The sequence below is a fragment of the Protopterus annectens genome, chromosome 13.part0, assembly GCF_019279795.1.
Source record: "Protopterus annectens isolate FY-2018-M chromosome 13.part0, PAN1.0, whole genome shotgun sequence".
NCBI lineage: Eukaryota > Metazoa > Chordata > Ceratodontiformes > Protopteridae > Protopterus > Protopterus annectens.
This window is the reverse complement of record NC_056747.1, coordinates 1,139,053,851-1,139,068,025: the sequence shown is the minus strand read 5'-3', so window position 1 is coordinate 1,139,068,025 and position 14,175 is coordinate 1,139,053,851. Positions and strand designations below refer to the sequence as shown.

Here is a 14,175-nt window from a genome sequence, read left to right as displayed (position 1 = left end):
TAGACAAACACCAGGATTTTATAACTGTTCTTTGAAATAAACATATACACTTTGTATAGTGGTAATGTCAGGGAAAATAATTTAGTAAGGTAGTATGTGGGTTTGAGGGCATCACTTGAGTTAGTTAGCATGCAAGTGCAAGGGGGTGCTGGAGTGGTGAACGCGCCCCTTGGCCAGCCTTACTGATGTATGCTAATCCTAACCCTAACCCCATCCCTATATGTTACCTTACTAAAAACCTTTTCCTTAGTATTACCACTAAACAGGACATTCAGATTTGCACCAAAACACACAAGCACAATATGAAACTTTCCCTTTCTGTAATCTTAACCCATGAACACTTGTCCACATACACTCACCCCCTAAATACCCACTTTCATTTGCCTCAATCACAACCGCATCCTGTGCTGAAAATCAAAAATTAATGTTGCTGCTTTTATTAATTCCTTCACTCAACAGAGTGCTTTTGATAAATTTACACACTACAAATAAGTGTCAAACTGAACATTCAACCGAATGTCTTGCCAGCTTATTTCTACTGTTCAGTTTGTTTATAACAGTTGAAATGATATTTTGCAGTATTTTTGGATAACTAATATTTGGTGAAACTGTTGCTCAATACTATGCCAGCACACTTTCCTACGTGGCTTCCAGTGTTAAAGAAGTGAAGATAGTATGACACTGCTGGCGTTACATGGGAACCACATACCACCTGCATAGTTACCTTTTCACATGCAACACCAGTGTCTATTTTTAATGCAGCTTGGAAAATGCAAGCAGGACACTGGAAGTAGAAGGTATAGAAACCTGCATTTTGTGATTTATTTTCCCAGGGGTGTCTGCCATTATGGTAAGTACCTTACACAAACTGTACTTAGCACTTGCTGCCTCCAGGTTATTTAGAGTGCATTAGCTGTGTCCTGGAACAGCAAAAGGTAGGAATTGGTGAGAGGACCAACTACAAAAAGAAGTTTGCTGAGTAAAACAGTGGATGAATTTAAATCCATACAATTTCTTTTCATTGTTTCAAATGACTGTATCTGTCCATTGAGAGTTTCTGTGTTTTCTATGTATGCCTTTGTCTGCCATGGTCTTGGAAAACTTTTTACCTTTCTTTTGGGTTATTAGTTTCTTGAACTGGTGAAGTTGTAGAAGGGGGGGTTTTGTTAATGTGTACTTTTGTTGTTTCATTTTGCACTGTTTCCTCCTTTTGTTAATTATTTCAGGGCCCTCCGACCTCCAGGCTGGTTGCGACAGTGGCACTGCGGAGTCAGAGTCATATCAAATAAGAAACTTGTAGGGTTCATTAGTGCAATCCCAGCCAACATCCGCATCTATGACAAGTGAGTACAAAACCAGAGCTGTTGCATACATCATTTGGGAGGGGAATCCAGCTTCCTTGAAATGTTGCCATTACTGCTGATTAGCAGAGAGAAAGCCTACTTGGCAGTTTTTTTCCTTTGCTTCCTAGTTCCTTTTTATCTTTAGAATGTGCATGAAATGTATGAAATTTGCTAGAGTAGTATATGTAAATGTTGCTAAACATATTACATTATGCATGTGCACGTGTGTGTGTCTATATATATATATATATATATATATATATATATATATATATCTATATCTATATGTGGATCTACTTTCATTAGACAAAAGTACAATCCACCAAATTCAACTTACCCGAGCTGACTTCAGCAAAGCTCCACTTCAACAAAGGAATGGACTGCTGAAGTCCTTTCATAGGGAAAGGAACCACTTGATCACCATGGAACAAAACAAAATGAATGACAACTAAACCCACCAACAACCCCCATTTGGTGAGGCTTTGCCCCCACAACCCCCTACTTAAATATACCAACCCCGATATCACACTACAAGGAAGAGAGGGCGCACTTCACTATGGTGTTAAAGTGGTTCCTTTCCTTGTGAAGGGAATTTGGCAGATTGTTCCTTCATTGAAGTGGAGCTTCGTTGAAGTCAGCTCAGGTAAGTTGAATTTGGTGGATCGTGCTTTCATCTAATGAAAATAGATACATATATATCCACACACACACACACACACACACACACACACACACACACACACACACACACACACACACACACACACACACACACACACACACACACACACACACACACACACACACACACCACGCCTGCCTAAATTTGGTATTTTCATTATTTTTAATGTAGGTCCTGAGAGTCTGTTCTGCAATACTTCTAGTCATATAAGTTTTGTTAGATATATCGAGTATACTTTCAAATCTAATATAATTTTACTCTTGAAAAATTGTAAAAGCAGATTGTAGCCACATTAGTCCTTTGGAAACACGTTGCTGGTTAGGGTAATGTTTTTTCTAGGCTGTAGCATCTATTATGGATTCCTTTGTCTTTATAAATGCACTGAAATCCTCCCTTTTCTCTTTATCCATATTTTATTATTTTTCCTTTGGTGTGTTACAGTGTAAAGAAGATGGTGGAAATCAATTTCCTTTGTGTTCACAAGAAACTGAGATCCAAGCGGGTGGCACCCGTTCTTATTCGTGAAATCACACGAAGAGTAAACTTGGAGGGAATATTTCAAGCTGTTTACACTGCAGGAGTAATTCTTCCAAAACCTGTAGGAACTTGCAGGTGAGGATCCCCAGTGATAAATTGCATATTTGTTTTGAGCAAAAAGTTATCCAGCAGTTTTGAGCAAAAAGTTATCCAACAGTAGTTGACAGGTACATCTCTGACCTATTATTCTTGTCCAGGATACCAAGTTTTAAAAGTATTGTGTTGTAGAAGAGAAATGAACAATTGGGTTGTATGACTAAGCACCAAGATATGTCTGGAGCTTTAAAAAAAGTGTGTGTTGATAGGTGTAGTTTTTAAAGAAACAACTTTAGTGAATCATCACTTATGCAGTCATATATTTATATAAATGAAAACCAACCGTACTGACATACTTTCAGTTGCAAACATCATGCATCACGTATAATATGTACCGTATGTCATTATCATCTGAACATCACATAGCTCATTCACTTCCTGCCTTTCATTAAACTTCATTCCTCCTCAGAAACATTATTCTGCATGTATTGTTCCCACAATTCCAGTTTTTATGTAGTGTAAAATGTGTGCCTACCCTTTTCTAAAGATCTCACTTCCAGTTCTTTTATCTCTGTTACTGTATTTCACTAATTGTAGTACAGTTGGCTTAGACTTTGATTTCCATTTTCTAGTAATTGCTTTTTTGGCAGCTACAAAAATTAAACTCAGCAAGGTCTTAACTATGGCTTGGCAATTATGATTCTCTCTCAGAGCTCAAAAAATAATTTCCTTAGTTACTCCTGTTTGCTCACTCAGTCAGACAGATACTACAGGGTCCCTGACTCTCATAAATTTCTTTACAAACACCCCACTGCTGACCCGGAAACTATTTCTCAGGGTCCAAAATGGGTTAAAGCTTCCACTGCCAAAAATCCTGTGCCCTCAGATAGGGATTCTAGAGCTCTGGTCAGATGGGGGATAAAGTTTACACTTCTGCTACTTTAGCTGTAAGAGCTTTAAACTATCAGGTTCACATGCTTAAATATCAGCAGTATCTCATGTCATTGTTAAAGGAGAAAATGGTTACAAATACAGAAGGTCCTGATTGTAAAGAAATCCAGGATTTATTGCATGCACTTGAACAAGTGGGAAAGCATACTCTGCAATGTGGTTTTGATTCATTAGAGGCTTCTTGTAGAGCCGCAGTTACAGGCTCAGTTATTCGAAGACATGCTTGGTTAAAAGAACAAAGTTTACCTGACCATGTTAAACTGAAATTATTGGATGCTCCACTGCAGCATGATACTTTGGTGTTAAGGCAGAAGAGGTTTTAAAGAAAATGGAGGATAAAGCAAAGTCAATGCAAACTATGAAAGATTTCTTACAGGTTCAGCCACCTAGATTTAGCAGAAACTGGCCTTCAAAAAATTGGTCCTTTCCAGTGTCAGACAGGCCACAAAGAGGCAGATGCAGACACCCAAGAGGCAGATCTCAGCCCCAAGTCTCCTACAGACCTAAACAATGGGGTTCTTCAGCCCCCAAAGGGGGAGAAGACAAATCACAACCTTATAGAAAACAGTCACAATGACTTCCCTCTGCAAATACCAAGCACTTACCAGTTGACAGCACCCATAGGGGGAACGCTAGCACTTTTCTCAAAAAATTGGCACAGGATCACCCAAGACCAATGGGTGTTGAATATAGTTTCTCAAGGGTACAGGTTCCACTTCCACATGCTTCCAAAACCAAAAGGTATGCCAAACCTGCCTCAAAACCAATGGGCAGAGGCACAAAGACAGATTACAGCTCTTATGGATATGGGAGCTATTCAAAATGTTCCACAAGAAGAACAGGGCCAAGGATTTCACTCACGACTTTTCCTAGTACCCAGAAAGGACAAAACATGGAGACCAATACTGGACCTGTCAATCCTAAATACCTTCCTGGATGTTCCAAAATTCAAAATGTTAACACTACAACAACTTTTGCCCATGCTGGGCAAAGAGGCTTGGCTAGTTACTTTGGATCTCAAGGAGGCATACCTGCACGTCCCAATCGGACAATCGTGCAGAAGATACCTCAGATTTATAGCAGGCTCAATGCATTACCAATTCTCTGCACTGCCCTTTGGCTTATCTGCTGTGCCCAGGGTCTTCACAAAATTCCTGGCACCAGTAATTGCATTTTGCAGGCAAAAAGGAATTCAAATATATCCCTACTTGGACGACTGCCTTATTCAAGTAGAGAGCAAGGACATTCTTCTAAAGCACCTGGAGTTTTTAAAAAGATTACTAATTTGCCTAGGGTACACAGTAAACGAAAAGAAATCAAAACTAGTGCCCACTCAAGAGGTAATATTCCTGGGTGCAAGCTTGAATACAACTACCCAGATGGCTTATCTCACACCAGACAAACAAAGGCAACTGACTCAGTACTTTCAAATGATGGCAACAAAGACCCAGCTCCCTGCAAGAAAAAATTCTGCAAGCCCTGGATTTCTGGTATCTTGCATTCTACTAATTCCATATGCCAAACTGCATATGGGGAAACTACAATGGTATCTGAAAAGTGTTTGGACTCAGCATTGTCACAGCCTAGAGAAAATCGTAACCTTGATTCCCTGCCTACAACAGGAGTTTCGATGGTGGTCACAGGCCTGTCACCACAACAAGGGACAGCCTTTCACCTTACCTACAGCCAGGCAGACAATAACAATGGATGCATCGGATTACGCCTGGGGAGCACATATGGCAGGAAAATGTATTCAGGGCACATGGCCCAAGGAACAACTGCATCTTCACATCAATCAAAAAGAGATGCTAGCTGTACAAAATGCCCTGACAGCCTTCAAGGACCCAATACATCCAGGACAATTATTAATAAAGACGGACAATACCACATTTATGTGGTACATAAGCAAGGGGGCACACATTCCTACCCCCTATGCAGACAAGCCATGCCTTTGTGGAACACAGCACTGACTTACCAGGTACATCTGCAAGCTCAATTCCTGCCAGGAACAAAAAATACACTGGCAGACGAACTAAGCAGAAATCTCATGGATCCTCAAGAATGGAAGCTAAATCCACAAGTGTTCAACATGATAACAAGGGAATGGGGACGCCCAGACATAGATCTATTTGCCTCTCCTCACAATTACCAATTACAGAAATTTTGCACAAGGACTTATAACTCTGTAGCATGGAAAGTGGATGCTCTAACTTTCAACTGGAAAAATCTGCCAGTCTATGCTTTCCCTCCGATGCTTCTTCTCACCAAGGTGCTTCTAAAAGTCAGACAAGAGAGGCCAAAAATGATCTTGATTGCACCAGACTGGCCACGCCAGCACTGGTACCCAACCCTAAAGTTTTTGTCCCAAGGCCCGCCTTGGCCTCTTCCTCAAATCCCTCATCATCTGACACAGCAAAACAATCAGATTCTGCACAGTCAACTCAGAACCTTAAACCTGGCAGCATGGCAGATAATGTAGCCACTCAGACTGTACCTCTTTGTAAAGCTGTTATGGATGTAATTTTGGAAGCCAGGAGACCCAGCATTAGGAAATCTTATGCGGAAAAATGGAAGAGATTCTGTGCTTGGAACCAGGCACAAGGGCTCGACCCACTGGTCCCTAATATGCCTCAGATTTTACAATACCTGACTGAGATGTTGGACAAAGGCCTATCTTTTTCTTCTTTTAAAATCCATGCCTCTGCCATTTCTGCTCATTACAATACGGATCCTCCTATTTTTTCACATCCTCTACTACGACAGTACCTCAGAGGGGCAAAGAATATACAACCCCCTAGGAGAGCACCAGTACCTACTTGGGACCTCAATTTTGTTTTAGAAAAACTAACACTGCCTCCTTTTGAACCAGCCAGCAGATCTAAAATTCTTGTCATGCAAAACTGCTCTGCTCCTAGCAGTAACTTCAGCAAGAAGAGTTTCAGAGTTACAGGCATTGATGGCTGTGGAACCTTTCCTCATTTTTCACCAGGACAGGGTTTCTCTAAGGACAAACCCAACATTCATGCCAAAAGTGGTCTCCAATGTGGCCTTAAACCAAACTATTCATTTGCCTACTTTCTACCCAAATCCACAGAATAAAGGGGAAAAACTTCTGCACTCTTTGGATATTCGCAGGCAGGTACGTTTTTACTTGGACAAAACAAAAGCTTTCAGAAAAACTGAGCAACTGTTTGTAGCATATGCTGCAGGATCACGAGGAAAACCTATTACAAAGCAGACAATCTCCAAATGGATAGGACACTGCATCCACTTCTGTTATGCACAACATGGCAAATCTGTGCCTAAGGGCATTAGGCCTCATTCCACCCGAGCAGCAGCCACTTCAGCAGCTTTCCTCAGAGGGGTACCAACCAAAGACATTTTAGAAGCTGCAACCTGGAGCTCAGTGCACACTTTTACCAAGCACTACCACCTACCTCTCTACTCCATATCCAGAGCAGGCTTTGCCACTGCAGTTCTGCAGGGCTTGTTAGCCTCACCAAATCCAATCTAGACCCCTGCCACCCTGCCTAAGCTTTGGGATTCTACCCAAGTGTAATGACTGCAACAGTGAAACACTATGAGCATAGTACAGTTGTGTACCTACCATAAATGTAGATGTTCGAGTGTATTCACTGTTGCAGTCTTGGTTACCCACCCACCATCCCCCTCTGTGCTTGGGACTATTCTGTACTTCTCAACTCTATACAACCTATGTGGTGTATTTGCTTTTAGAAGAAGGAAATGTTTTTAGTGCTATATGCATGGTGGTTTGGCATATTTTTATCTTTACAGCCTTCATATCTGTGGGCACCTGACATCTGGGGCAAGAAAAACTGAAGAAAATGGCGTCGGTTGCAGCTTTTATACCCCTGGCGCACTGACGTCAGGGAAGAGGTGACAGCAACCGATGTCGGACCAAGACTTTGGAACTCGGGCAGACTACGGGTCACCTGCCAGCAGGATAACCCAAGTGTAATGACTGCAACAGTGAATACACTCGAACATCTACATTTATGGTAGGTACACAACTGTACTTTCCTTTTCCAGTTTTTGCCATTAAATTCCACTCCCTTCTTGCATATTCTGTGTACCTCTAATTGCAGTCATCCCTATCTACAGAATCTTCTTTATTCATTCCTTTGCTGACTTAGTTCTCAGAATACTTTTTGCTGTTTTATTAAATAAAATATTCTGTACTGTTATTGTTCTCCTTAAGGATATGCATCCAGAATCCCAGTCTGTCCTTATTTATTGAGTCCCGTGTTTTGTCATCATTCCTTTCCACTTTGAACGAAGGCTTTCTGCTTGTGCCATTTATAGGAGCCTTACCTATGTAGCTCTGAAATAACCCGTCAAATTGGGTAATTCCAAACCACCTTGATCTTCGTGCTTTACTGTTGCAGTCATCACTTTTGGGTTATCTGCCTACAGGTAGCCCTCAGTCGGCCTGAATACCAGAGTCTTGGGATTTCTGCGTCGGATGCTGTCACTTCTTCCATGACGTCTGGTTGTCATGGGTATAAAACATTCATCCAACACCATTACATCAGCTTTACTTGCCGTGCAGTGTCCGAAGCAGAAGCAGTTCACAAGTGCCGGTCGGCCGCCTCCTGAAATTTTCGTTTTTTGAGTTTCAGGCCTGAAGTCTTCTAAAAGATAAGTACCCCATTGGGGATCCTTTATTCTTTCTCTAACCGATGTCAGAAAAAGTTAATAATTGTCTTGCCTGTGGAAAGCAAATACCTCTCAAAGATTTTCATTCTTACTGCGTCGCCTGTTTAGGCTCAGACTACGACATTCCTCTGTCGGTTTTGTGCGTTGTTCAATGCCCAAACTATTCATTGTCGGGCAATTTTTGTCGCTAAATTCTTTTGCTCTCGATGTTCTTCATTTTGCAGGCAAAGAAATATCCAAATGTACCCATACCTGGACGATTGTCTAATTCAGGCAGAAAGCCAGGACATACTTTTGAATCATCTGGCATTTGTACAAAAGGTGCTAACTTGTCTGGGGTACACCATAAATGAAAAGAAATCACATCTGGTACCCTGTCAACAAATTATATTCCTGGGAGCAAGCTTGAACACAACTTCCCAGATGGCTTTCCTCACGCCAGAGAAACAAATTCATTTGACAACTTCAAACTAATGGCCACAAATCCCCTGCTATCTGCAAGGCAAATACTGCAAGCCTTGGGGTTCATGGCCTCCTGCATTCTACTACTTCCATATGCAAGACTGCATACGAGGAAACTACAATGGTATCTAAAAAGCTTATGGTGTCAACATTCTCAGGATCTGGAAGCAATGATTCCTGTCATACCTTGTCTACGGCTAGAGTTCCTTTGGTGGGCAGAGGCCTGCCACCAAAACAAGGGACTACCATTCACTCTACCCCCTGCTGCCCAAACCCTAAAAACAGAAGCATCAGACTATGCATGTGTGCTCACCTGGCAGGGAAGTGCATTCAGGGCAAATGGAACCCAAGTCAAATGCACCTGCATATCAATTAAAAAGAATTGTTAGTTGTACATAACACTCTGACAGTCTTTAAGGACCACATTCTTCCAGGACAATTAATGGTGAAGATGGACAACACCACTGTTATGTAGTACATAAAAAAGCAGGGGGGGGTACCCATTCTTACCCCTTCTGCAGACTAGCCAATGCTCTGTGGAACACAGCCTTGAGCTACCAAGTGCATCTACAGGCTCAATTCCTGCCAGGAAAACTAAATACACTGGCAGCCAAACTAAGCAGAAATCTGATGGACCCACCACACAAGTGGAAACTGGAACCAAAGACTTTCAACATGTTAATAAACAAATGGAGTGCCCAGATATAGACCTGTTTGCCCCCTCCCCCCCCCCCCAGAACTACCAATTGGACAAATTCTGCACAAGAACTCCCCACAAACAAGCTTGGAAAGTGGATGCTCTGTCCTTCAGCTGGAAAAATCTATAAGTTTATGCCTTTCTCCCTCTGCCTGTCCTTTCCAAAGTAAAATTTCAAACAGGGCAAACCAAGGATGATACTGATTGCATCAGACTGGCCACGCCAACACTGGTATCCCCTCTTGCACAGTGTGTCACTGCTGGCTCCATGGCACCTGCCTCAGACCCCTACCCTGCTATCACAGCAGGAGAGCCAGATTCTGCATCCTCAGCTTCAGGCCCTGAACCTGGCAGCTTGGCTAATTACCTAATCTTTCCGTTACCATCCCTCAGTAAACAAGTGTTGAATGTAATTTTGGAGGCAAGGAGGCCTAGTACTAGAAAATGTTATGCTGAAAAATGGAAAAGCTTCTGTGCCTGGAACCAAACTCAAGGGATGGACACAGCAGCGCCCAACTTACCTCATATTATTCAATACTTAACTGAGATGCTTCACAAGGGCCTTTCTTTTTCCTTCATCAAAATTCATGCCTCAGCCATTTCAGCTCATTACAACACAGAAACCACCCTCTTCTCCCATCCACTGCTCAAGCAGTTCCTCAGAGGGGCCAAAAGCTTATGACCACCCAGGAGAGCCCCAACTCCAGCCTGGGACTTTGTATTGGAAAAACTCTCTTCCCCCTTTTGAGCCAGCTGCAAGTGCAGAGTTAAAATTCCTTTCTTGGAAAACAGCCTTCCTTTTAGCAATCACTTCTGCAAGAAGGGTATCTGAACTACAGGCCCTTATGGCAGTGGAGCCTTTCATCATCTTTCATGCAGACAGGGTGTCCCTCAGGACCAATCCCTTCTTCATGTCCAAGGTGGTATCCAGTGTGGCTCTTAATCAGTCCATTCAGTTGCCTACCTGCTTTTCTAATCCACAGAACAAAGGGTAATGCATACTGCACTCCTTAGATGTGCACAGACAACTTAGATTCTACTTGGACAGGACTAAACCTCAAAGGAAAACTGAACAGCTGCTGGTGACATTTGCTGCAGGAGCAGAGAGGGAAAGGCCATTTCAAAACAAACCATTTCTAAATGGATAGGCCATTTCATTCATTTTTGCTTTAAGCACCATGGAAAATCTATCCCACAGGGGATTAGACCCCATTCAGCCAGGGCTGCATCTACATCTGCAGCCTTTCTCAGAGGTGTCCCTACTAGGGACATCCTAGAAGCTGCTACCTGAAGTTACCATTTGCCAATTTTCTCTAAATCCAGGGCTGGCTTTGCCACTGCAGTCTTGCAGGGCCTTATAGCTGGTCCTAATGCTATCTAAATTCCTCCTTCCATCCTTAGCTTTGCAAATCTACCCAAATGTAATGACTGCAACAGTGAAACATGAAGAACATAGTACAGTTGTGTACACTTACCATAAATGTAGATGTTAGAGTGTATTCACTGTTGCAGTCCTGTTACCTCCCTCCAGCCCCCTGACATCTTTTGGCTATACCTCTACTCTCCTTTACTATGCTTAAAAGCTTTTTGGTGTATTTGCTTGTATTGGTGTATTTGCTTGTATATTATTGTGTGTGTATGTATGTGTGTGCATATGTGTGTGTAAATATATATATATATATATATATATATATATATATATATACACTTAATTGCTTCCCATTAAGGGGGCACCTGACATCGGGGGCAAGAAAAACTGACGTAATGGCGTCAGCTGCATGCTATATACTCTTGACTACCTGACTGATGCAGGACCCAAGACTTTGATAATCAGGCCGACTGAGGGCTACTGCAAGCCAATAACCTAAATGTGATGACTGCAACAGTGAATACACTCGAACATCTACATTTATGGTAAGTGTACACAACTGTACTTTCTCCGTATTCCGAAATGGCTTCGATAAGCCATCCGACTACCGATCTTCCGAAAAAACATAAGGATTAAGACAGAGATAGACCACATAGGTCCAAAACTGCCAACGAGGCTTCCGTTAAGCTAGTCGCCAGTCCGTCAGTACTGAGTTAGGTGGTTTTGCAGCCCCTGATACCCGCTTCTACAGATTCGCAGGCCTCTGCTGAGACCCATTTGGAGTCCAGTATACCACGAGATGCTGCTTTCACTATGGAACCTGCGGATGTCTCTACCTTGGATGGGTCCGGAGCTGCTGTGCAGGCACCGGCTTCTGAGGGTGTATTCAGACCTTCTGATTTTCATATTAAACTGACAACTTTGTTTCAAACCAAAAATACCGAATTTATCATGCCAGGAGTTCACACTACGCCTAGGAAACCGACGACTAAAGCATATTCTCAGGCCCACATGCCTCAGAAACAAATGCTTAGAATGGCTGAAGATCTTATAACTTTAATTAGGGGAAGCCAGCCTTCCCCCTCAAAAAGACCAAGAACTGATTTTCCTTCTGATTCTTCAGATCATGAGTCTGCTGTCTGTGATCCTTCTGATTACCAGGACGTACCCTTATCTACCTGTGGGAATTCTGATCAGAGGATTCCATTCCCTCTGCCTTCCCACCAGAAGATTTTCCTTTTGGTGAAACCCTGCATACCCTTAGAGAGCATTTCCGTTGGGAGTGCTAGGACTACCCACAGTCCAAAAAGAGACTTGGGGAATTTTTAAACTTTCCTCAGCGCAGCCTCTAGCTATCCCTCCTGTTCTGGAAATTGTAGATTGTAATACCTGTCAGGTTTCCTGGGAACTGGGGGCAAAGTGTCAGGGGTAAGGATGGATTCCAAGAAGACAGAGTACCTGACTTCCACAAATTCCTCTTTAAGAATCCTACTGCGGATCCAGAGACCATTTCCCAGGGACCTAAAGGCATTAAGGCTACAACAGCCAAAAACCCTACCCCTTTGGACAGGAACTCTAGGGCTTTAGACAGATGGAGGTAAGAAGGTATACACCTCTGCTACTCTTGCCATCAGGGCTTTAAATTGCCAGTTTCATACGGTAAAGTATCAGCAGCATATTATGGCGCTAATTAAACAGAAAATGATATTGATTCCTGATAGTGCAGAGCATAAAGATTTACACGAGTTAATGCATTCTGCTAACCAAGTTGGAAAACATACTTTGCAATGTGGTTTTGATGCCTTAGAAGCATCTTGCAGGGCTGCTGTCACTGAGTCTGTTCTCAGAAGGCATGCTTGGCTTAAGGAACAAATCTTGCCAGACCATGTCAAAGCAAAATTACTAGATGCACTATTAAACCAAGAACCCCTGTTTGGCAATAAAGCAGAAGTTGTCCTCAAAAAGATGGAGGAAAAAGGTAAATCTATGCAAACTGTTAGATTTCCTACAGGTACAGCCACCTAAATTCAGTAGGCATTGCCCTTCTAAAAACTTGTCCTTCCCAGTCCCTCCCAGACCTTTTCAGTCCAAGCCCAGGGGCAACAGACCACCAAGATTGCAGTCTCAGGATATGCACAGATCTAAGCAATGGAGTGCTCGCACCTCTAAAACAGGGAGTAGTAAGCCAGCTTTTTATGGTAAAATCTCACAATGACTTTTCCTTAACTCTTCCAAGCCTTGCCCAAGTACTTGCACCATTAGGAGGAAAACTCGCCTTGCATGCAAAAAAACTGGGAGTACTTCACCCAGGACAGATGGGTCTTGAACATTCTATCCCAGGGATACAGAATATGCTTCCACTCACTGCCAACCCCAAGCGGATGGCCAGACCTCCCCCCAAACCAGTGGGCAGAGGCCGAAAAGCAAGTACTTTCTCTTCTCAGTATAAAGGCTATTCAACCTGTCTCAGCAGAGCAAAGGGGACAAAGTTTTTACTCCAGACTGTTTCTGGTATCCAGAAAAGAAAACAAAACTCTTGGCGCCCTATCCTGGATGTTCTTCGTGTTTCACTGTTGCAGTCATTACATTAGGGTAATCTGCTTGCAGGTTGCCCTCAGTCTGCCTGAATTCCAAAGTCTTAGGTCCTGCGTCGGTTGCTGTCTTCACTTCCATGATGTCAGGTCGTCAGGGGTATAAAACATTGCAGCCGACACCATTTTCTATAGTCTTTCTTGCCGCGCGGTGCCAGAAGCATTTCGCAAGTGCCGGTCAGACGACTACTGAAATACTCATGTTTGAGTTTCAGAACCGAAGTCTTCAATAAAGCTAGGTACCCCGTTGGGGAAACTTTTTTCTTGCTTTATACCGATATCAGAAAAAGTTAATAAATTGTATTACTTGTGGGAAGCAAATACCTCATAAGGATTTCCATTTATACTGTATTCCTTGCCTAGGCCCTGATCACAATGTGCCTGGCTGTCGGTTTTGTGCTAGATTTAACCAACGCACTATTAAGCATCGGTATATTTTTGCATCTAAGTATTTTGGAAACGGATTTAACTACCCAGAGATGTCGTCGGATAGCAATCAGACTATCGGAGTACATAGAAACGCAAAGAAAAGGACAAAGAAAGGCAGTCGAGATCCAAAACTGACGACGAAGCTTCTCCTAAGCCAGTCGCTGGTTCACCGGTGCACAGTGAGGCACTTTCGCAGCCCCTGATGCCCGCTACCTTCGAGTCGCAGGCCTCTACCGACACCCATGTGGAGTCCGGCATGCCGCAGGATACTCAAGGTATTGGACTGACAGATGCATCTCCCTCTGATGGGTCCGGAGCCACTGAGCAGGCACCGGCTTCTGAGGGTGTATTCAGACCTCAACATTTTTATATCAAACCGACGAAAGCTGCAAAACCAAAGG

The 14,175-nt window shown here is 42.8% G+C and overlaps 1 protein-coding gene across 1 annotated transcript in view; it reads left to right on the top strand.

The window, feature by feature from the left end:
* The window catches only part of NMT1 (N-myristoyltransferase 1), a 1,232,576-nt gene that overhangs the window by 632,954 nt on the left and 585,447 nt on the right, over positions 1 to 14,175 (top strand). The window contains exons 6-7 of the mRNA XM_044055120.1: positions 1,227 to 1,343; positions 2,467 to 2,637. Coding sequence (XP_043911055.1) covers positions 1,227 to 1,343; positions 2,467 to 2,637 — 288 coding nt within the window. The remainder of the gene's footprint in view (positions 1 to 1,226; positions 1,344 to 2,466; positions 2,638 to 14,175) is intronic.